Genomic DNA, 24,924 nt, shown 5'->3' on the forward strand with positions numbered 1-24,924 from the left:
TCTCAGCTACAGATAAGCTCAAGCAGCAATAAGTTTCAAAAGAAAGAGCCCACACAATTTTAGTGGATGATATGGATCACACACCTCTTAATATATCTGCAAATTGGATCCTATTTCCAACAGAGATAGACAAACTAAGGCACAGCAAAACTCTTACACAATGAAATGTAAATCACCAACATCTGGCTTTATATTCTGTAGGGTTATTCTATGGCTCCTGGTTTCCCCAAACTATGGGCAGTGAAATGGGCATCTGGGGACAGCAGCAGTTCTACATTCACCATCAAATTGCACAAACTGCATTTGTGAGAGCAAGACAGAGAATGTGCATTGGGGTTTCACAGCTACAGAGAGTACAGAGATGGAAACACAAGTGCTCGTCAGTGCTGTGACTAGCCAGGGAGAAGATGTGAATTGCACTGGAAGATGCAATGATGAGAGGTAAATCCAAAAGGGGAAAAAAAACCCAAGGCCAAAACAAGCCACAACAACAAAAGACTTGGAAGGCATCGATAACATTCCATGTGGCACCTAGCAAAGGAGGATTAACTGTGACAAAACAAAGAAATGTGCTTATGCATCAGGCAATAAGCTTTGCAGGAAACTACCTGTTAGAAAACACTGAGACTAGTGAAACCCAGAAAACATAGACAGGTTTTAGCAAGATTTTGCTTGCATTTACATTAAAGTTCAGAGGAGAGTGGAAGCAGGACCAGATGACATTTCAGTGTGAAACTTGTCTGCCACAAAATAAGGCTTGAATGGGACAGAACCACAGCCTTTTGAGTAGTGGACCCTTACCTGGACCAGGCAGATTGCCAAACATCCTGTGACAATTTAGGAGTTTTCAGGATCAGAAGGGGTTTGGAGTGAACAGGAGGATACCTGAGGTTCAGGCAAGTAGCTACCTCCAGAAGGTTATACTAAGGACATGCCTAGAGCCAGGTAATTTTTTCTATGTATCTTCAGATGCATGCTTTTGCTTCATACACACATCTTGAATTTCAACTACACCTTTTCAGACATGCCAGACACAATTTTGTCCCACATATCTGACACGGTCTTGCAAACACTATCCCAGCTGTGTCTTCTATCAACTTACTGTTCTTTTCTGACACCGTCTAATTCCCTTATGTTGCATCAAATGCAAACTATTTATCTTTGCTTTTCATGGCACATTTCCAACCTCTTTACTTGTCATGACTCTGACATTTGCCTTGTCAAAAATGTCAAACTCCTCTGGCCACAGCCTTATATTTTTCAAACAAGCACATTATTGCTTTCTCCCATGTCACTAAGCACTCAATTTCTTCCTCTTTTTAATCTCTACCTTATGACTATTTTGCTATATGAAAGCCTAGAAATAATTATGCACCTGGTAGACTGAAACTGCCACCTGTAATGCTGATGAAGCCTTTCTAGCATTCCATCATCTGTGCCAGCATGTTTTTATACCCTCAGAAACTTAACTGCAAACTCTTTGGAGAAGAGATAGTATGTATTGTTAGCTGTTGCTCACAGCAGGATCCAGTGTGGTCTGTGAATATTTGGAGCTAAAAATAAGATGGCTTATGTACTAACTATAAAATGTATTTCAATACTTCATATTTGACGACAGTAAGTTAGGGGCAATTTCTCTCAAGATCTCAGTTCTTAAAATGAAAAGTCTCCCAATCTGAGGTGGTAAGATATAAACCAATTAAATCTGGCTTGCAGATGCATGCCATGCAGTTCTTCCTAAAACCATGACAAAGAATGGGTCTTTTTATTGTTTTCAACCAGTGGCACCCACGTTTTACCATACCAAAATGAGGTAAAACCTATGGTAATGTAACTCAGACAAAAAAGAAATCCAAGCAACACTGAAACAATTCTCATTGTTTTGCTTGCAGCAGATTGCCAGCTAAATCTTTCCCTTGCTGCTGCATGGATTTGGGTCTGAAGGGCAGTTTAATAAAAGAAATAGCCTCTCCAAAGTGGTATAAGTTCAATTTCAGGCCTGTCAGCACCAGTATTCTAGAAAAATAAAAATCTCTTGAGGTAATGTTTCAAACCATATGAAATTAGATGTTTTACTTTGATAGAACTACACTGAATTACGTGATTGAAGAGTTTCCTATACATTGAGGATATTCTGGAGTTATGCTGTGATCAAATCTGTGCCTTTCATTCACCTGCTAAAAGGTACTCCTGCACATCAACCACTATCAGCTGAAAGTGATAAGGTCTCTTGTTCTGCAAGTTTCGTATCAACAGTCTGCATTTGCCCACTGGCTTTGAGTTGGTGTCATTGCATATTTCAAATAGATGCATGCATTTCTCCAGACTAATGTTGCTGTTTATCAGCACGGCTTGGCTCACAGGGTAGCCGCCTCCACAATCTAGCTGGAATCAAATTAGCTGTTGATAAATCAGTTGTAAATAAGTTGAGCAGCTGAATACTTGTACATCACAGGTGTGCACAGCTTAACACAAGAGCTTCCTGAGAAACTTTTCAGGGTAGTTTCACATCAGTGACTTAAGTAACTGCAGCTATGTATGTGTCTTTGAAGGGCAGATAAGAGCTGACAGAAACAGGAGGCTTCACTAGCTCCATGGAAGTGTCTGTGGGGAAAACTAGTCATAAACCAGTTCTCTGTGGTATGAGATGGTCTCCTTTGGACAGGAGCCACACTGAGCTGGCAGAGACATAGTGAGCCTCAGGCCCCAAATTAATACGACAGCACAGATGTAGCCCAGAGTTGACTGTCCCTAATCACCTTTGACAGTCAATAGTGACAGTTCTCTTCCTTTCTCCAAGGAGCCCCTCCCTTCTCACCACCTGATTTGGCCATCTAGTTCAGTACCAGTCATCAGCTGGTGTAAATACTCTGCTATGGCCTCATGAGCTTTGAAGAGTTGTGATGCCTTTTGGAACAACAAAAGCAATAGACAGAAAGTAAGTCCTCTTTTCCTTCCCTCTCTTCATCTGGCTTGGTGTGATTTCTGCACAAAACCCTTGGCTTCCTTTGTGTTCACAATGGAGAGTTCAGGTGACAAATCTATGAACAGATCTCTCAACAGAATCTCTTGTCAGCTGCATACCCCACAAATGCTTTCACTGTTAACTAGCAAACCATTAAAGTCTCCAAAATGACAGTATGGTTGCTAATATTCTCAGCTTTGAACCACTAAGTACCTTCTCGTCTGCTTTTTAGTTAAACAGGGGGGAAAAAAAATCCATCTCACCAATGTCATCCTATCTGCGGTCCAAGTGCTCATCAAGCATCCAGAGTGGTTACAGTTGTATTCCTGGAATTGTTATTCTTACTCACAGGTTTTTTCTCTTTGTTTCCTTTGTTAGAACTGGAAGTTTACCTTCATTTTCTATTTTCCCTTTTAGTCAGCTGTATGAAGAGGCTTTATTGTGGCTTTTCCTTTCTCTATTTTTTATCAGAATCCACAGCATTTTGTGCCTCTACTGTTTGATGGGGTTTTTTTAACCTTTAAAACACCTTAATATTCCTTTTGCTGTGGATTTCAGTAGCTGAATTTTTCTGTATTCTTGTAAATAATAGCAGCCCAAAAAATAGTTCAGCAAAATTTCTAAATCATAAACTGTTGGAAACTGGGTTCTTGCTACATGGACTTTCATATGATCTAAAAACAAAGCCCAGGGTAGTAAAATTGATCTAAAGCACCAAATACAGATTAAAATCAGCCAGCTCAGGCCAGCTAAATTCTACTAAATGTCTAATGACCACTGTGATTATGATAAGAATGTAACAAAAATAAAAACTGTACGTGGATTTACTTACAGTTGTGACAGGTGGCTCCCATGTAGCCTGTATTGTTACAGTCGCAGTAAAAGGTGCTCCAGGACTGGGAGCATTTTCCTCCATGTTCACAGTAGTTGGGTAAACATCTAAATGGAGACATTAAAAAATGTAATTAATTATAAATATTTCTCCAAAAATAATGTGCTGAGGGAAAAAAATCAAAACCAACAGAACTGTCTCAACTCCTCATTCAGGCAAGAATTTCCTAGGGCTGAAATCGCTGTTTAATGAAAGAATTATTTTTTTTCTCTGTGATTCACGTCCAAGCACTGAAGAAAACAACATTCAAGCTATCCAGAAGATAGGTAAAGATCATGCTAAATAAAAATATACCACTTGTTAGCAATTAAAGTGTCATGAACTTTCTGACCACAGAGCAAGACAAGTAGCAGGTGAAAATGCTACTGAAATCTTGTTCCAAAGGAGAATCCCCTGTTCTTTGATTGAACAGGCACCACTGTTATCAAAATTAGGCTAAGTTACATTTGTGGTAACACTAACAGCATGCAAATCTCTGAAGTGAGAGGAAAAATATGCTTCAATTATGAGTTCTGTACTCTCTTCCTCATTTTAGTTGGTGTGCCTCTGAAGTATTATTGTGAAACAAATTATTAAAAGAAGAAAGAGGCACAACAGCATGCAGCTCAGGAAATGAAGAGAAATAAAAGCTGTGGGAGACAAATTCAATCTCCAGGACAAGAAGTGAATGCTGATCTGAACTCCCCTGGTATAAATGCAGGCAGTGCAATGGAGTTACACCAGCTTAAATGGAAACAGATTGTTCTCTTATTTGCCTTTTTTTCATTTTATTTTTCCCTTCTTACTGTATATTAATCTCTTTTACACAGTATGTCTGACTTTTGAAAAATAAGTAACTTGTTTATACTGCTGATTCAATTGTGATGGGTGGGTGGAGAGGAAATAGGCAATCAATTTATCCTTTACACTACAGAACTCCATTAGGATTTGCTTTGCTGTAATTTGAGCTTCAAAACTCTTTCAGTGCCCAGATCTTTCCAGGGTGCTAGTGTGAAATCACTGATGCTACCTTGATTTTTTCTAGCTGAAGATGTGGTTTTATTGCAGTTCATCTTATCCCTGGGATTTTTTTTTTGCATTCAAGTATGTATATTGCCCTTAGCAGTGGCTTTCAATCTGTTTCTTCTAGATTACTTACAATTAAAACCCATTCCATGCAAGCAAGCAGAAAACCTGTATGTCGCTAACAGCCATCTTCACCAGACTTCTGAGCCTCATCAGCCAAGTTTTCATCAATTTACTTGAGTCCAAGGCTGTTTGGAGCTGCCAAACCTTGACAAGCCAAAGGAACCTGTTCATGTGCCCAGAGGCCTGTCAGAACAACCTCTTGTCCTCAATATGCTCCGTGCTCATTCATCCAAGCTTACATCTATTCATCTCAATCAGTGAGTCTAAGATTCATTCCAGAACACAGGTTCACTTGATCACTATTTATACTATTATACATAAGATTATAAAGGTCATATAACAGTATTAACAAGAAAGATTATTTTTATTAATGCTTGCTCAATTACTGCAGTAATTACTTATTACTCAAATATGAGAGGAATAAGGACTTGAAAAAAAAAAGTATGTTACTTATAACTATCTGCAATATTTTTTAAAACATTTCTAAGATATATTGGTCTTATAAAAATCATTGTCATGGCTCCTATTAATCATTGAGCTCAAATACAAAATGAGGACAGAGTATGAGAATTACATTCCTAGTTTTCTAGCTCTCCAGGAAGCTATTTCTACTGCTGTGGGAGAATGTCTTGTTTCTAAAACAAGAAAGAAACAAAGGGAAAGGCCAAAACCTCTGGGTTTGCCCTACCCTTATAAGGTAGGAATTCTGAGAAGGGATGAGATTTTGGCTTTTAATGGTATGCTGGGCAATCATCTATCAGTCCAACAGCCTGCTGGTACAGTGAGAGCCCAGCCAGCCCCTCTGCCATCACACCATCTCCTGGCAATACTGAAATGAGATATAAAGCTTTGGGTCAATGCTGAAGAGAGCAGGAGCAGCCTTCTGGGATGGTGCAAACAGGACTGTGAGATGTGCCCTGCACCCTGCTGTGCCCTGCAGGACCCTGCCAGCCACCTGAACCAACAGCTCCCCAGCAGCTTCATTCCAGAGGCAAAGCACAGGAGTACAACAGCTCTGTGGTGCTACATGTGATTTTCACCCGTGGGGCACATTTACTCATATTTGTACTTTGGTGGTGCCTGCCCTTGCCCTCAGCACACTGCCTTTAATTCCACTTGCTATTCAGTGATAAACATTCCTTTATGTCACTGTACAGCAGCAGTTTTATTCACATCACAGGGAGGCTGGTGAGAAGGAGCATATGATGTTAATAGAGCTCTTTGGAGAGATAAAAAGAATAGTGCTGTTTTATTATCATAAATTACATCATCAGTGTAATGGACAAATATGCTTTTTGCCTACTTTAAAATACCTTTAATTAATTAACCCAATGCAGTAGAGCTAATTACTAATCATTTGTGATTTGCCAAAGGCCTGTATTAGAGGCTTAGCCACATTTATTCCCATGAAACAGTTTCCTTTTAAAGACTTTACAAAGTTGAAGGTCACTTCTTACTCCTACTTGTCTTATGAATGCAAACACTTTTTCTTCTCCCAGCAATGCACAAAATGCAAGTCAAACTAACCCTGTCAGCTTTTAATGATATTCATAAATTCAGAATTAAATCTTTTTTTATTCCTTAGTCTATTTGCTTTAATTAACACCAACTGCATTGATCTTGTTTTTGGTCAGATAACTAACCCTTCTAAGAGCTTATGAAACAAATTTCTTTGCAACTCTAATAATTACCATAATCCCATTCTAGCTGAGCAGTTGTGTCTTAATTAGAAGCAATTTTTTTCCTAATTGTGAGAGAACTCAAAATTAAGAAATACCTACAATTAAAATTAATCAAGGCATGAATAAGTCACAGATGTTGGATTTATGAACTGTCCTAGATCCTCATGTTGAAGGATTTAAACTCATGTAATTTAAAATATAAATTAATATTTGCATTCTAGTAGAAACAAACACTTTCAGCAAAAAATGCAGTGGTATCATAGAACATTTCCTAGACAAATATTTGCATCAGGCAGCCCCTGACCTATTTGCAATTGAAACGAACAAACAGCTCAACTCAATTTTTGCAAGCAACGTAAATGAGACACTTTAAAATTTATGGATTTGCCTAAGAAAGCTTGTGACAGACCAGGGACTCTGATCTTCCCCATTTATTCATATATCACAGTGAAAAATTGTTATTTAAAATAAAGAAGTGAAGCAAGTAAGTTTTTCCCTCATCCAGCCAAGCTAGAAAATGCACACCTTAGCCATCTAAATAAGCAAAATGCAGAGCCTGCACAAAAGCCTTCACTGTCCTTGGATGAAACATTCACCTCCAAAACCGTAGGTGTGCTTCCTTTGAAATCAAAGGACAAACTGCACAGACATTAGGGGGGAGAAATTCGGGCCTTTGATGGGAATGATGAAGAAATAACAATGGCAAAATTACTTGAGTCGGAAGGCTGAAGGAGCTCTATACATTTGATGTTACACTTGACTGGAAATAAACCCAGTGTACTTTCAATAAGCACCTCTGAGATTTTGTTATAGTCAGCACAATATACTCAGCACTACCCTCGATTCCTCCTAAGTAAAGGGGAAGGAAAGGGAGCCATCACAGAGAGAAAGAAAAAAGGAGCACACCCCCTAAATATCAAGAGTGTATATATACATAGTTTTCAGATGAGCACTGAGTCCCTAAAACTTAGCAATGCTGTAACAAAAAATCACATGAAATTTTGGAAGACTACAACAAAGCATTGTCTTAAATATTGTATCAAATTCATTTTATTTCAGCATGTTTTCCTATTTACAGCCAGCAGATACTTAATTTATAATTAACAAAATTAAACATTTAAAGAGATGACGTCATATAGTAGACATATAAGTCTGATGAAACTCATGGTATTGCTGTAACAGACTATATTTTGCTTTAGTAAAATGGTGTCTTTCCACTAAACTCAATAGACTGAGGCCAATTGCAACTACATGGATTTCAGCCCTGCTGTGCTGAGCCGTAAATCTGGGAAATTCCTTGCCAAAGGTTATTTTTGATACAAGAAATGGCTTCAAGGGGAGACCAGACAATAATTTCAAGGAGAAATTTAGCAGTGCTACCAGACAGACAATGTGTAACAACTTCAGAGGTTTACCAAGAGGAAAACTAATGAAGAACCAAGAGCATCAGAAAAAATATTGCAAAAGCACATCCCACTCTTAATTTTGCTCTGGATGTCCTTTTGTGGTAAAACGGTGGGTTAGGTGTCCTTAACTACAGGAAGAAAAAAGAGCTACCAGAACTAGAGGAAGAGAGAAAAAGTGTGTAAAAGCAATATTACAACAGGCTGCAAAATAATTAGCACTCTTCAGACCTCTGTTTTTCCTCAGCAGACATTTCCTCCTCATCACTATACATTCTAAATTCTCTTTCCTCTTTCAACTTTAGAAAACTGACCAACAACTTTCTAAAAAGTCTGTGGCATTCTTTATTTTTAAGTCATCTACATTTTCTTTCCCAAATTTATTATGTTATGAGAACTCATGGAGTACAAAGAGTACAAGACTAATGTGAACAGACAATTCCTCTTTTCCATGATGGAGAAGTCTATCCTACTGAATTGATGCAAAAAACAAACAAACAAAACAAACAACAAAACCTCAATAGTTTATAACAAAGGTTAGTTTTTCTTCTTTACAAGATTTGCAAAACTCAATAAAAGAACTTCTAAAATATATTATTTCCACTGTTGATCACTCTGGTTCTCAGACCCTGCACTTGCATACCACTGTGAGACCAGCATTTAAAAGATCTGAACACTGATGCCAACAGCCCTCGGGCATGTGAGTAGCACAGAACTGTGGAAGAGGTTGTGTTGGGACTGGCACTAGTGAAGGAAAAGCCTGTTATCTGTGCCTTAGATAAAAGGCATTTTTTAAGGTTTGATTGCTTTGTTGTTAGAACACCTACATTTTTAATATAGGTAAATGGGCTGACAGTTTGGCTTAGCATCAGCAGAAAGGATTTTATATAAATAAATTTGAACAAGAAAAAAGGGAAACAAATAAACCATCCTGTACAGACAGCTGTTCCATTTAGAATTCATCATTTTACAAAGCAAAAGCAGAAAAGCCATCTGCAAAAATCAAACAAACAAAGAAAGATATGATATTATATTCTACTTGCTTCCCCATTATCTTGCCTTTAATTTACCGTGGCATTGCACATCCCATGGATTTTTATTCTAAAGGAACAGCAACAGGAGAGAACTCTCTTCAGGTTCCCCCCAGATTCAATTCCACACTCAAGTGGGATTTTAAAAGCTAATAAATTAGCCCCTTACCTACTTTCAAACTGCATTCTTTCTCCACAGGGGGCTGATTCAGCACAAATCCCTTCTCCCACCCTAGTGAGAAGTCCCTACACTCACGGGGACAGAGCTGAGTTTCTCCAATTTCAGCACCTTTCCACATGTAGAAGTCACTGCAGTTATAGAAAGGTGTTCAACCTGCTCAAACCAATTTTTTACCTACCCTCGACAGGATTTACTGAATGATACTGACAAATCTGAAGCATTTGTCTTTATTTTGCTCCGAAACACAGCACTTATACAGACTAGTGAACACTTCATGGGCCTGGAATGTCATTTTCTGCAGCTGGTATTGCATGTATGAAACAAGGACAGGGAAAACACCATTAAGGAAGGGCAAAAAAAAACAATTTATGGCATTATCCAAATAATGTGAGCATTCCTTTTCATTCTCATTAAAGAAACACAAAGCCTAGAAAACTGCCCCCTCCTCAGAGATAGTATTTTCCACTGTAACTGCCTATTTTTTTCCAGGAATTTGCTTTGTACAAATATTTTCTTGTTGCCTATCACAGAACAAGAGCATCTGACAGTGTGAAGGTCATATCCCAGTCCAAGAGCAGGAAACTGTGCTACATGGTTTTATTATACTTCATTGTCAATCAGCCCTTAAGCTATTGGAGAGAAGCTCTGCCATTACCAGTACTATTCAGCTGCTTTAAACATTAGAATAGATATGAGGAGATGAGGGAATGCTCCTCAGAATTACAGGGATTTTAATTCCAACACCCAGGCTTTACATGCCTGTGGGTTTGAATTTTTTAAATCTGTCTCTGCTTTTCTGCATCCTGTCCTTCCATCTTAAAATCTGTGTGGTATTGAGAGGATTTCCAAGATCACATTTCAAAATGCTACCTACAAGGGTATAATTCCAGTAATTTAGTTCCATTAGTTAGCATGTCTAATTTGTGATTTAGGTGCATACTTTAGGGAACCACCTAAGAGAGTGTTCAACTCTCCCAGAACATCATGCCCTCCTCTATTTCTAATACTACTTTCTTCACTGTATAGTGATCATTACAAGGCATTAAGTCATTAAGGTACATTTTTCCCTTTTTCATTTCCCATCATATAATACAGTTTCGATTTAAGATACCTTCCCCATTCCATTTCCACATCCATTTTCCATTACCCAAACCTCATTCCAGTGTTCTGTTTTGGTGTAGTACTTTTTGAAAACTTTTTTCCATTTTCCTTAATTAATATATAAACTAGATCAAGACAAGAAACTTCAGTAGCCCTGAGCTATTTGTCCACTGAATCCTAAAACAGGCAACAGAGACAAAAGATAAGGGGAAAATTTTCACTCACAAGACTGAAGTCACCTATTTAAGGTGAAACAAAACATCAGAAGAACTACTTATAACCATCAGACCCCTATAGCTAGCCAGGACAGTCTCTCCTGCAGCATTTAAAGGAAAAAAATCTAGATCTGGGTATCAGCAGCTGAAGGTGTGCAGTCCAAACGTTTTGTTTTGGCTGAGGATGGAGACATAGTTGGGCAATTCTCAAACCAAACTTGGGATATATGCAAAATCAGAAACATTTTGAAAAAGGGCACAACATCCCCTCTTATGTCTTCAGCTCATTTCAGCTTTGATCACCATCCAAATTCAAGGAATGTGACTTAAAAACATCCCACTCATTGCTATAAAAGCAAGAAGGGAAAACATAAGAGGATTTCCTGCAAAGAGAAAGCAATATGCACTATAAAATAATTGTCATTTCTGCAGAGAAGGCACTAAATACTGAAGATAGAAAAACTATAGAGAATGAAAAGGATGGATGCCAAATTGGAGGTTGGGGTTTTTTAATTATTCTTTTTGCAATACACTTCAGATATTTATGTGGGGTTAAATGTAATACTAAATGTTTGATTTTTTAATCCCAGCCTGGGACTCTAACAAAAAAATTAAAATTCACTGGACATAATTAGCCAGAGTATTTTTTCACTTGCATGGCCAAGCTAGGGGGTGAAAGGATCATATGAAGTTGGCTTCTGCTGCAAGGCATGCATTAAATCTAAGAGGAGAGTTAAGAAATAGAAAAAAACATTATACTTTTATCAGATTTATCCTAACACCCTTCACCTGCAATAGTAATTAATTTCCCAAAGGCCCATTTTGACAGTAAAACACACGAAGCAATGTTAAATTCAGCACTAAAAGTAAAGGAAGTAAAAAAAAAAAATTATTTCTTACAAGTAAAAATTGATAATAAAATATAATAGAATCTACAAAGGAAATAGGCATAAAGCACGTTTTAAAAGGTCAGTTCTATTTAGCAAGGAAAAAGAACACTTTAAGCTAATTTATTTAGAAAATACTATGAAGAATTTTCACAGATAAAACACAGGTATGGATAAAAGAATAGGGACTAAGGACACTGTTTGTGCTCCACAATGAAGCAGTTGAGAAAAGCCAACTCATGAATCAACTCCATATATTTCTACCTAATGGAGTAAAACTGTAAACACCAATCCCATCACAGTGATTATTATGGATACCACATGCCCCTCTCTCCATTTGGATTGGCTGGGAGAATTGGAATATGCAGATGAATCTTGGTTTAATGAGGACGGTAACACCAATGTGCCTGTGTCTGCTTGCTGATGCTACAGAGATGGGACCCTGCCAGGATTCAGAAGAAAATATCTGAAGTCAGGTTTGTGTTCCTCATGGCACATCACTGGAATTCCCAGGATGTCCTGTGCCATCCGTCCATCTGCTAAGGTGAATTCAACACGAATATTTTTCCCTCCCCCTCTCTCCCAGGTCACTTAAGGGAACTGAAGTCCCTGGTGTTGTCCTTGACAAGTACTGTCAGTATTTGCTAAAGCAAGGGCAAGGTGCCAGCCAAGTAAAAATAGGACAACCCAGGCAGAGCTTCATCAGCGCAAAATCAACATGAGCTGCAGCAATCAGATTAAAGTACCTCAGCAGCTGTAGGCAGGGAGAGCAACACATCCATTATCTATGCAAACTTGTGAACCTGAGCCTAAAGAAAAGCAGGATCTGGATACCCTCACAGTTCCTTTATGGATAATGACAGGCTTAACACATAAAAGGCTTTCCTAATCCGAAGACAACCCAGTCTAATGTATTCAAGTGCAAATCATGTATAGGATTTATGACAATAAAACTATGTGTGTACAATACCGTGCTTCTCCATCTGCTTCAGCCTCACCTCTCTCCAGGGAAACTGTCACCAAAAAGTCCATCACTTCAAGGTATTTCAGTTCTGGCAGGATTGACAGAATCATAAAATTTCAGATTCCTTAACAGAGTTTTCTCTGTCACTGGGCAACAGAAATACCTCCTCCTTTGTGATGGGGGGCTGAGGAGTTAAAAACATCAATGGAACCAATGTCATCATTATGGCTGTGTTCCAAGAGTATTTGCCTCAAAAGCCTGGTGAATGTAAACAATTTTCCAGCACCACCTTGTGGGGCAAAAGAGACTATTTCCATATGAGGTGCCAATTCAAAGGAAAAAGAGACCACTTCTCTACTTACAACAGCTCTTCAGCACAAGTTACCCCAACAGCAATGCCTCCTAAGCACTTTTCCTTCTAGACTTTGAAGGAGCTGGTAGGGGAAACCACACCAGATCTCACCTGTTTGTGTACATACAGCGTGCAAGAACTCCTGCAAATGGAATTTTCTTCTCTGAGACTAACACCTCAAAGCAGTCTGTCCCACTGCATTCAAGAAGTGCATGAGATTAATCAAGCCATGCCTTCAGGCTCCAGGCAATACTGCAGCCCTTGCTGCTCTATTCCAAGGGGTCCATCTGTGGTAAGAGCAGCCAGCCTTGCTCAGCCCAAAGGGAGCATCTGTGCTGTATGATGAAGGACTGGGAATCTACTGCATTTCTGGACTGAGGTTTAATGATTTTCTGGCACATTTTCCTAATAACCATGGTAACTCTTGAGCTGCAATATCTCTTGAGTCCACATTCCTGCATCTATTCGCTGAACAGGATGCCAACCACAGCAAACAACCAACTCAGCTTCAGGACTGGAGCTAGTATTTCTAGTCACAAAATCTGGCATTCAAGCCAATTGCTGAATGGGAAATCCCAGAGCTTCTCAACTCTGTGGCCAAATTCTCAGCATCTGCATATTTGTTTTCCTACCCATTTCATTTATTTTAAATGAGAGGCTGACTGAATTTTCCCCAGGCTATGCCTTCCATTGTTGGCCCACACACAGACAGACCCACACGCCCACTATTTCCACTGACACAAAGGAAGAGAAAACACAGTGCAGAAGCTATTAGTACTTAGCAAAATGCACACTGAGATTCAAATGTATTTTGAGATTATGATCTCAAACACAGCTATGATGCAATATATTTTGGTTTTGAGCAACAGAGGTACAGAGAGCTGCATGCAATGAAAACAATGTTTTAGAAACAGTGAGGGACTTGGACTTCCTAGTCCTAAATTTATCATGTCACTCCAGACTTGCTTCAGATCAACAGTGCCTCTCCTTCAATTTCCTTACTCTGACAATGCCACAGCAAAAATGCTGATGAAATAAGTTCAAGAGCATCCCACTGAACACTTTGCCAGCTTCCAGCCATCTGTGGCTTATGAATTCATGTACGCTTTACTACCTTTTTCCTTTACATTTGACCCCTACAGCATTTAACAACATCCAATTTGATGTTGTGTGAGATTTGAACTTATGAGAAACTGCACATTCTTTATTATTCACCTGCTGTTCCTCATCACACAACCCTGCCCAGCTCTCTCTTCTCCAGGCTGAAGAGCCCAAGCCTATTTCATCTCTCCGTGCAGAGAACAGTTTGTAGCACATCAAAGAACAAAGTGTCAGTTTTAGAAACAGCCATGGGGGCTGAATGACAGACTTACAGACTGTGCAGTCAGAGCTGCACACAGCACCTCCTCTGAGTGGCCCAGAGAGGACACACTTCCTGCAAAGGGCTGGTCAGGCCAAGGAGGAGGTCAGTGAATACATCCAGCTGGATTTGCATTTCATCTTTTAGCAACTAAAATAGAGGGTTGTGAAGGCATCCATACAGAGCTGTTATCTTGATTTACTAGGGGGAAGATGCTTCTGTAGTTATCCAGTGCCTCAGTCCCTGCCTTCTCTAAACTTCTCAGCCTCATTTATACCACATCTGAAAGAGAGACAGGCACCTCCAAGAAGTCACAGGACCTCAAGAAAACAGAGAGACAAATAGAAGGAAATCAGGTTACTTTACATCAAAGAAAAGAATACCACTAACCATAATGGAGTTTAACCACTATTCTAGACGTCATGAAATTTGTAAGAGATATCCCCAAAAAAAAAAAAAAAAAACCCAAAAAAAAAAAACAACCCCAGAGCAATAAATTCTGCAATCACTTAGCTTTCTTCTGAGTTGTAAAAATGAATCATGTGTTTTTTAGAAGTAAAAAGAGCAAATCAGGACATATGAATAGGATCTGCTGCTCCTTCTCTTCCATTTCATATATATCTATATCTATCTATATATATCAGGTTATTTAAAAAAAAAACCCATAACTTTGGGCTACACAGTCCCTCCTCACAGCTGCAGTGCTGCCTTAGATTATCTAGAGATACATCGACCAAAATGAGCTTTCTCACAGGTCTGAGACTTTGTGAGCTGAATTCCTGAAACATTTTTCCCATGTTTTTGGTGGATTTTTTTGGTGGTGTTTTTTTTTGGTTTTGGTTTTTTTTTTTTTTTTTGGTGTTTTTTTATTTTTTTTTCATTTATGCACTGTTATTGTTGACATTTCAGAACCCCCAAAGCAAGAACAAGGCACAGCTGTTCCAGCTGCAGGAAAAGCCAGAGAGAATGCAACAGAGCTGGAAGGAACTTGGAAGATCACTCAGTCTATGCTCACACCCCAAGGCAGGATCACCCACACCCATGTTCATTATTTCTCACAGACTCATCTGACTTTTCCTAAAGCCTCCCAGTGACAGAGGCTTGACAGTCTGCTCAGACAGTCTGTGCCATGGCAGCTCTCCTATACATCCTGGGCAGAAAGGATGATTATTCCCTTCAGTGCTGCAGCAGCCTTTGAGTATCTAAGACACTTATGCTGCCTCCCCTCAGCAATCTCTTCTAGTTAAAGAATTTAGTCAATCTGAGCTCTGTCAGTCTTGGTGCTGTGACCACTTCCCTGGGGAGCCTGTTCTAGTGTCCAAAAACCCTCTGGGTGAAGAACTTTTTTCTAACTTCCAACCTAAACCCCCTCTGATATAACTGCAGGCCATTCCCTCAAGTCCTGTCACAGGTCACCACCACAGAGGAAAGGTCAGCACTGGCCCCTCCTCTTGCCCTCACTAGAAGTTGTAACTGAGTGAGGTCTCCCCGAAGTCTCTTTTTCTCCAGGCTGAACAGACCAAGTGCCCTCAGCTGCTCCTCACAGAGCTTCCCTTCAAGGCCCTTCACCATCTTCACTGCCCCACTCTGGATGCTCTCTCAGGTCCTTCATTACATCACACATAACTTTTTTTGTCTGTGTGATTGATATATTTAACAGGAAAGGTGGCATTATGTAAAACAATCCCAAAGTTTGGATCTTTGCCCTAAATAATTTTATGGTATGATCACAGACTAATACTTGTCATCCTTGGGACACTAAAGAGAAGGAAATATTTTCAGTAGTACCACTGAGTTGCACGTAGCCTGGACTTGGTGACAGTGAAGGCACTGGAGATGTCCCACAGCACCTCTGCATCATACCAGAAGAGTTCTCTTTTCTTTCAACAGCAATCACACAAAGTGCTTTTGAATGGTCCACTCAATCTTAAATAATCTGTTTTTCCCACAAAACAACAAAATTCTCAGTTCCCAGGAAAGATAACATCTTGCTTCCTTTTGTAAAATTAGCTGTATCTTTTTCCATTCTACCTTGGAATGGTTGAATTCCATCTACCATTTCAGACACACCAAGTATGAAATTCACATTCCCCTAAATTCAGTGGAAAGAGATTTGATCAGCCAAGTCAGTAACTTCTCCATTTAAATTAACAAAAATGAACATACAAAGATGAGCACAAAGGTCTTGCATCACAAATGTTTTGCCTACTTATCAAAAGACTGCAGCTCCAACAGGCTGATCCCTCCTATAGGAAGGAATAATGGAAATCAGCTGTCCACTTCATCTAAGTAACATGTCTGAAAAAAAACCATTAAATGCTTACAGTCCTAATGCATTTCCAAAATATCCATATTACTCCCCTAACTATTTGAAGCACATGAAATTTCCAGCAGTTTCATTTCTACTTTTCAGAACTTAGGTAGATTAAAAAAAAAAAAAAAAAAAAAAAAAAACAAAAACACCAAAAACAAAACCCAAGAAAAATTGAAGAACCTCCTATTCCACATACTAGCTTCAAAGTACATATTTCCATAAATGATTCAGAAATATTTAGACACTAAAAATCCATAAGAAGCAAAAGCAATTTACAAAATACTTTTAAAAAAATTGGTTTCTTATTTCCTCTCTGCTGTTTATGGGAAAATCTGGGGTTCCTGTAAGGTTTCATCTTAGGAGGAATGCAGATCTCTATTTAAACTGAAATGTCTCTCTGGCAGATGCAGACATTCCATCATTATATTGTCCCACTGAATGGGCAGTATTGCACATGAGATGTACCATATCCTCATCATGAACGTGCTGTAATGGCTAACAAGAAAAATTGTAGATGATTTATTTAAGCAGAACCAGCTTATATATTAAGGGTATGACATGTTCTGATGAATCAACTAATTTTTCCTTCTCTTTCATTTCCTCTAGAACTTCAAAGCAATCAAATGTTGTTTATGCATAAAATTTAATCCTTTCACCAATCTATAGTTTGATTGAATTTGCATACTCTATTTCCTACAAGTCAATGTGAAGAGAGCCTCATGTAATTGAAACCATTTCCCCTCCAGTCCTCCTATCTTTGTTGCAGTATTTTCTATTAGTAGCTCTATTATACCTAATATCTGTAATGTTGGCAGATTAGAATTTTCACTTAATGCACCCTGTATTTATAAACCACCAGGATGAAAAACGAACAAATACAAGAAAGAGGAAATAATAATTACCTGTCTTTGATGCCACACAGATCAATGTGTAAATCACTAAAATTCCCCAGGGAGCCTTGCTGAACTAAAATGAGGTCCTTGGGCTGGTTATCAATAAAGATGAGCCTCATACAGCCTTGAAAAGCAGTAATGGGATTTAAACACTGGGAATCAGTGAAATTGTCAGGGCACCCTGTGGGAAAAAGAGAAGAGGCAGAGAAGAATATTGGAATGTTCAACTATTTCTGCTGGGATTTCCTGATGCAAGAACTCAGAGGCTTATTATTCCAAATGTTTTTATTCCTTCTGCTATGCAACCTCCTGTGTTATAAATCCTCCAGTTAGGGGAAAAAAGAAAAAAAAGAGAGAAGCCAGCCACTGAAAGTATCACAATATGAGGTTTTCACCTTGTGAAACAAACTTGTGTTGAGCAAAATCAAAATGTGATTTTTTTCATCTTCTTTAAACTCTACAGTTGATAGAAACTAAAACATGAGTTGTTAAAATAATTGCACAAAGTATAAGGGTTAAATTCTGCTGCTGAAGCAGCATTATGGGTTAAATTCTGCTGCTGAAGCAATGTGCAGATGGAATCCTGTGGGCAGCAAGAAACCCATTTTTATCTGAGTTTCCCCAGTATTTAGACAGTTCTGAGATCCAAAGCCTCCTGTACATCCTCACTTAGTGCTGCATCCACAGGGTTTGTCAAGATCAGAACCATACTACAGTAAGCACTACACAGAAATATATTGAAGACAGTTAATGACATTAATGATTGCAGTCCACACCAAAAAGCAGAATATAGTATTTTTCAATATTTTTTTCCATTTTCTAAATTGAGCTAAACCTACCTTCATTTTCCACAAGAGCTTTGTACATAAATACTTTTGAAGATTTGAGTCATATGTCACCTAAGCTCCAAGAAGTCACTGAGCCTGTCCAGAACAGTGGTATCTACAGGATTGCTGATAACATTAATAATTCTAAAGCCTTTTAACCAGGAAAAAAAAAAAAAAAAAACAAACCAAAAACCATGGTTATTATAGCTTTTTAGATTTTGCATATATTGTCAGACACATGTAGATACCCATTGACTACAACTACCAGTACTACACCCTTCAACCAGTCCATAGTGCAGAATGCACTGCAATTTAATCAGTTCTTACCTTTGCTCTTAGCTGCAAACAGTGCACCTAGGGAGAACTCTGTGGTGAGAACCTGAGAATCTGCATCACTAAAACCTCCCTGAAACAACCTACCTCCAAAATAGTAGCTGTTCCCAGAGTAGATCCTAGAGACAGTGGTTGCATGGCTGGCGGTGGCAGCGTCGTTATCCAGTGTCAGGGTAATGCGATGCCTTCTGGCATTGATGTTAACAGAATGCCAGAGCCCATCGTGGAGATTAGTGCCTGGCAAAAAACATGTACAAAGTGAAAAAAAGACATGCAGGAGACAACTGTGTTCTTCAATCTCCTCTTGCTTCCAACTTGTGACTGCAAATATGCAGCTGAGCTATAAAAAGTGAGAACTCTATCTGAGAAGAACTCATTACCTCTGGAAACAAGCTGGCATAGAAGAAAGGGCCCAGGAAAAGGGAAGTTTCGAGAGTATTTAAGTAGGTCATCTTACATTTTGATCTAAGCTTGTACTACTGCAGGCACTCATCAAGCTAGCCCAATCCTTCACCTTTCTGGTAGCACACAGTTACTATTTTGGGGGTGTCTACGTGTATCTTCAGTCTGTTGGTAAATGCTTACAAGTCCAAAAGTGTGCAGAGATCTCTACTGAACTTCTGGTACTAAACACATGCGTGAGGTTGCAGAGGATTAGATTCAGTGAGACATTCATAGCCTGTTCTCAGGCTCCAACCTGAATCCTGACTGACTCCAGCAGGTATCAGTAGGATTTGTGTTTCTTAAAACCCTCCACCACCAATGCAGCACATGGTACTACTAATGGATGTACAGAAGTTGGATTTCTGAGAACTGGGATTGTTGCTCTGACCAGGAGCCTCTAAAGTTTGAGGGATATACTGTGCAGTCTTCTCTTCTAGACACTCGGGTGAAGTGGGAAATTACCTGTCTTGTTTCCTTATTCTGAAAATCAGTGCTGCATTGTGTGTCTCTTGAAATATCACTACAGAGCTACAAAGAAACTCCACATCCTCTATTCTGACAGCCATGAGAATCAGTGGGCAAGCTTCTGAACCCACACACAGAGGTGCAGATCAAAAGCAACCTAATTACAGTTCAAAATATGCTACCATCAGGCTGAAGTCACTGAGATCAGGCACAGACAACTAGTATTTACTCCCCACTCTAACAGAATATTTTTGTTAATGTTGCTTTCAGAGAAAACAAACAAGCACTTAGGAACACAAAAGAGGTGAGAGCAGTTCAAAACAAAATAAAAAAAAAGTGGGTGTTAGCTGTTTGTAAAGCCATTTCATCATGAATTTCAAAATGAAATTTACTCAGTAATGGCTGTTAACACGTGCACAATTGCCATAGAATTAGAGTCTAGTTTTCCAAAAAATGGATGATTTTTCAACTAGAAGTGCAGTTTGAAATGGAATATGTTGTTGAGGTTTGAAACAATTAAAAGAGGAAATAGATCCCATTTGGGGAAAACCAGGTCCATTCTTGAGCAAGCATGAGTTTATTGTGTGTACCTGACACCTGCAGAAGATGGTACATGCACTTTCTGCATATTTCCCATGTCCAAATAAGCAGTTAAGCATGTTTGGATAGGCTGGACTCAGGTTCATTATTTCAGAACTACATAAAAACAAACGCACCCAACCAAATATTGACATTGTCTCAGCTTTGTCAACAATTTCATTAGGACTGCAATAAAGGCTGGAATCTCAGTTTTCAGTGTTCAATCGCAGCAAGCTATGGCTGCAGCAATCTACATGAGTAAGGATAGATGCAGGGCTGCCTCATTTTCGATCATAAAGGGGAATGAAACATGCATACAGAACAGCTCTGCTTTGACAACTCTGTCAGTTTTTTATCTCTGCTTCTTTTAATAGATACATCTGCCCTCTTTTAGTCTGTACACGGAATATTTTAATATTACATGTTTCTAAACATCTACTCTTTTAGAAAATATATTATTATTGTCGTGATTATCATCATCATTATTATTACTATTATTCCCCCAAATTTTAAATCAGAGAGGCAGCCCTATTTTACCCTCTTGCATCCCACCAGCTTCACTACACAAAGCAACTTGGAAAGTGACTAAGAAAGCCTAATAGGGAGTGTAAGGAGAGGAAGCCCATGGTCAGCCTCTCTTCTGAGTGCAGCATAAAGGGGGAGTCTAAAGCTACAGTCAGAGAAAGAAAATCAGCTTTGAGCCTCCCTTACTTCTGCTGGGGAAGGATGCTGTGGCTGAGCTGGGTCCCAGCTGATTTCAGCAGAGTCTGAAGATGGGAACAGGAAGGGCTTCATGTGACCTGACTGAAGAAAATTGAGTGTGACTGCTTAAGAACACGGAGGCTCAGCTAACTGTCAGTGAGATTGAGTCTGGAGATTTCAGGATGCCAATTTTCCAAGCTTAGATCAAGCTGTACAGAGCAGCTTTACCACTGGAAAGCAAGAGAAAATATAAAAGAGAAAGGAAGATTGGGTGTTTCCTTATTGCTTGATCCTTTCATCCCATGGAGCTGAACCTTTGTTCAGCTCTCCTTTTAGAAGGAGACAAGTGAAAGTAAACAAAAAATAAACACCTTCAGAGATTTCCACTGGGTTCTCAGTCTCCTTTTGAATTAGTAGCATCAATCTCCCACCATGGAGGTAAACCAAGAGATGTCCTGAGTTTTCAGACAGCTCGGTGAACAGAAGTAAGCCATCTTTATTCCATGTTCGGAACTGGAAGCTGACTGACAAGCCATCAATTTGAGCAGTGCCGGGCAGCAGCAAGTAGCTTCGACTGGCGCTCACAAAGGTGATAGGAACAATTTGTGGTTCTGAGCAAGAAAAGGTCACATTCCCCTGGAAAAAAAAAAAAAAAATCAAACATAATCAGCATGACTTCTTTTTCAGTCATCCCAAAACATCTTTAGTTCAATAAGCTCTTTGGATTTCTAATCGCCCTCAAGGCTGAAATAGGTATTATTATTCAGACATATATCTCTGGAGATCAATTGGAAATGTATCTGTCCATGTTGGGAAAACATATCTAACTTCAAAATTTTACTTTTATCACAAATGTTGAGGATCAAAAATCAAAACATTACTTCTTAGCAATATCTAAATGTAACCAAATGTCCTTATGAATGCCACGCCTTAGTTGATTATCTCAGTCACCCAGCCCCTTAAATCAATTTGCCATTTGCCCAGAAGAGAAGCACATTTACTCAAAGCAGTCTGCAGAATCTGCACTAGCTTGTATCACTGTAGTTGATGGAAGAAATTACTCCATCAGTGTGCTCAGCTACTCTAGATTGCCCCACCGTGTTAATCAGGCCATGGTATAAACATTAACAATATATATAAATCCAGGATGCACTTTAGGAGCCACGTCTTTCAAAGCCACTCCAGGAGAAGATTGTTGCAGCCAGCTGCTTGAACACGGCTGCTTTGTAAAATACCAGCTATAATCTGATAAAAACATCAGAGTGTAAGGCTTTCTCCATGATAACACTTCTCATCAAAGCCTGTACCTCACTCTAACTGGATAATTATAACGAATGGCACTTGATGGATGTGCGGGAAGTTGCATAGTGCTTGGGGAATTCCTGCCTGCAATCTCAGACAGATGATGAAACTGCTCCCTATCACTTTCAAACATCTTTCCAGTCTTTATTTTTTAAATGGAAAATAAGGTGCCAGAAATAGACTAAGTTATCACTGGATGAAACAATCCTTGATAGATACTTATCTATATGGAGCTATCTGCACAGTAGTACCTGAATGCTACCAACCAGATGTGGCAAAATGAATGCATGGGTACATCATATTACAATGTGCTTTGAGATATAATCCAAAGCTTATCTGAACGCCACTGAACATTAGTCAGGTGGGAAGTAGGATGGAAATTTAGTCACAGACTTTAAAAAGTTTCTACTGCGTGCTGGGATTTGCTGCATGAAGAGATGGCACAAACTTTTTTTTGCTATTGTTACATTTCTACCTCAGTTTTTAATCAAAATTCAGGCCAGAAGTCCTGTCCTGAGACACGATCAGCAAAGAGACTGCAAGGCCAATGCTGGGACATATGGTCAGGAGCTGTACATCCCTTCCCTTGTTTAACTTCAACTTCAGCCTCTCCATTGTCTAAACTGAAGCAGAACAGGTATTATTCCACCCACCATAACAACAGACAGCTGGAAATGCATACAGGTGGTACTGAAATATTCTGTGTAAATGGGATTAAAGGTGCATTTGGAAGACAGACAAGAGGCATGTCTGCCTTTTGGGAGGGTTCTTTTAATCAGGTATGTTCATGAGGTGTGTTCAATTCAAAAACTGAGACCTCTGTGATATAAGTGTGATAAGTAATTGCAGTCAGGACTAAAAACTAGCCAGGATTTGTTAAAAAGAAAAAAAAAAAAAGAAAAAAAGTTGAGTGAAACTACTGATGCCACAAGAAGTTACATCAATTCAACTAATTTAGAAGGGAAACACCTTAAAGCAGTATTCCAGAGCAAAGCCAGATGATGTAGTTAATACAGAGCAACAATAGATGCTGACATCCTTACACTGACCAACCTGTTTACCTTCCTAGAGACAGGAACATGAAAACCTGAAAAATTACATACAAAACTGTTACTTTGAAAAATATTTGTCCACTGAAGTATGATAGGTTCCCTCTAAAAAAAAATGTTAAATTTGCCGTGAGTGTTATTCTCAAACAAATTATTCCAGCAGGTCTAAGTCAGAAAAGTAAACAGCTCCCTCTAAACCTTCATCTGATCATGAGCATTTTGCTTTAATTGGCAGCAGTTCTGGAACTCTCCAGGGTATATGCCAGATTTCTGGAAGACACTTGATTTTATAATTGAACTCAATTTAACTGAAAAGTAAAAGCTCATTGGCTAGGAAATGGGATATAAGAATGGTCTAATCCCTAGAGAAAACAAAGGAGATGCTCAGCTCTACCCAGCTGCTGGAAACTCTAGCTATCATGTGGCATTTGAGAATTCCATTGAGTCCATCTCCAGACTGATTAACGACTCCTCTAACAAGCAGTGAAATCTTAACAAAATAGCTCTTATTGTTCTTACAAGAGAAAACTTCAGAGCCTAAAAATGCAATGAAGATACTTGCAATTTTTTCACTGGCTGCCATGACAGCTGTCTTAAGAAAAGAGTAGAAGCAGCCCAGATTTCTGCAGGCAGGGTACAGCTTTAGAGGTGGTTCTTGTTTAAGTGAGATGTTGAATGAACAGGCAGCAGCATGTTACAGCATTTTAAAGAAGAACCAGAGCCTCTCCTATTAAAAGAGAATGGAACAACACAGTTGCTAAGTGATGAGGATAGAAGTGGATTATATAGAAAATCCTCTGAGCCATAAACTTCATCCAAAACTGACTGGAAACTTTCCAGTGACTTCTGTGGGACTTCAATAAAACCTGTATAACTTTAATGAACCATTTCAGTCTTTTCTGGCCTTTCTTCATGTAATATTATGTACTGTTCAATGAAGAGAGAAGACAACACCTCAGTCAGGGCAGTGGGTAACAAGTTCCTTATACATCCTCCTTGCTCTCAGAGAATACTAATCAAAAATAATATGCACTTGGGAAATTATTCAAACTGACAGCTGAACTGCAATTCTCAGCACTTAGCCTACCAGAGGATCCAGGCCAAGATCACAGCTTGAAAAGAAAGAACAATAAATGAGTATTTCTGAGTTCTCATTCTACCTGCAGGTTAGAGCATCAAATGGGCACTTAAACTTTCCTCATTAATCACTCTGTGGATACTGTCCAATACAAAGGGTATCTTGCTTTCTGCAGAGAATTACAAAGGATCATTTCATATGACAGGTAAAGGGACTAAGGTCCCAGGCCTGGCTGAGATACAAATGTGGTTAAACTGGCAAGAATATCTCCAGCTTGGAAATTGGAGGACTACTTCTAGCTGTGAAGGGACTGAGTTTGCAGATGAATATACAAGGAGAGTAACAGAAGAAAAAGGTGACCTTTGATGCAGTTTTAAAAGGATAAGATGAAAAATTGGCATTCAACTCTGAGAAACTTGATTTTCAGAATGAGGGAGGTTCCTTCAAGCCCCGTTTTTAAATTACCTCTCTCTAGCAGAACAAAGGTCAGGAGACCCACATATTTCAAGTACTTCCCAAGACCATGCTGAACGCTACATGAAAAGCAAATCAAAGTGAGATACCAGCTCCAGCCTTCTGAAATACTTCTACAAACTGTCTTCAAACAGGATACAGGAGCACCAAGGCACACAGTGTTCCTTCAGTTACGACAGGTCCACTGAGTGTGCAACCAGTCTATCCCAAGAGCAGGGGACCAGAAGTTCCTGTACTGAGATGGGTTTCTGTTTCTCTGAGAAAAATTTCAATATGGAAATCTGATAGCTTTCCTGATCCAAG

The 24,924-nt window shown here is 39.1% G+C and overlaps 1 protein-coding gene across 1 annotated transcript in view; it reads right to left on the reverse strand.

Annotated features, from left to right (window-relative positions):
- The window catches only part of CNTNAP5 (contactin associated protein family member 5), a 200,672-nt gene that overhangs the window by 102,176 nt on the left and 73,572 nt on the right, over positions 1 to 24,924 (reverse strand). Inside the window, exons 8-11 of the mRNA XM_053948442.1 lie at positions 21,090 to 21,354; positions 18,616 to 18,765; positions 17,378 to 17,549; positions 3,798 to 3,904 (exon numbers count right to left, since the gene is read on the reverse strand). Coding sequence (XP_053804417.1) covers positions 3,798 to 3,904; positions 17,378 to 17,549; positions 18,616 to 18,765; positions 21,090 to 21,354 — 694 coding nt within the window. The remainder of the gene's footprint in view (positions 1 to 3,797; positions 3,905 to 17,377; positions 17,550 to 18,615; positions 18,766 to 21,089; positions 21,355 to 24,924) is intronic.

Source organism: Vidua chalybeata, chromosome 7, assembly GCF_026979565.1.
Source record: "Vidua chalybeata isolate OUT-0048 chromosome 7, bVidCha1 merged haplotype, whole genome shotgun sequence".
Taxonomy (NCBI): Eukaryota; Metazoa; Chordata; class Aves; order Passeriformes; family Viduidae; genus Vidua; species Vidua chalybeata.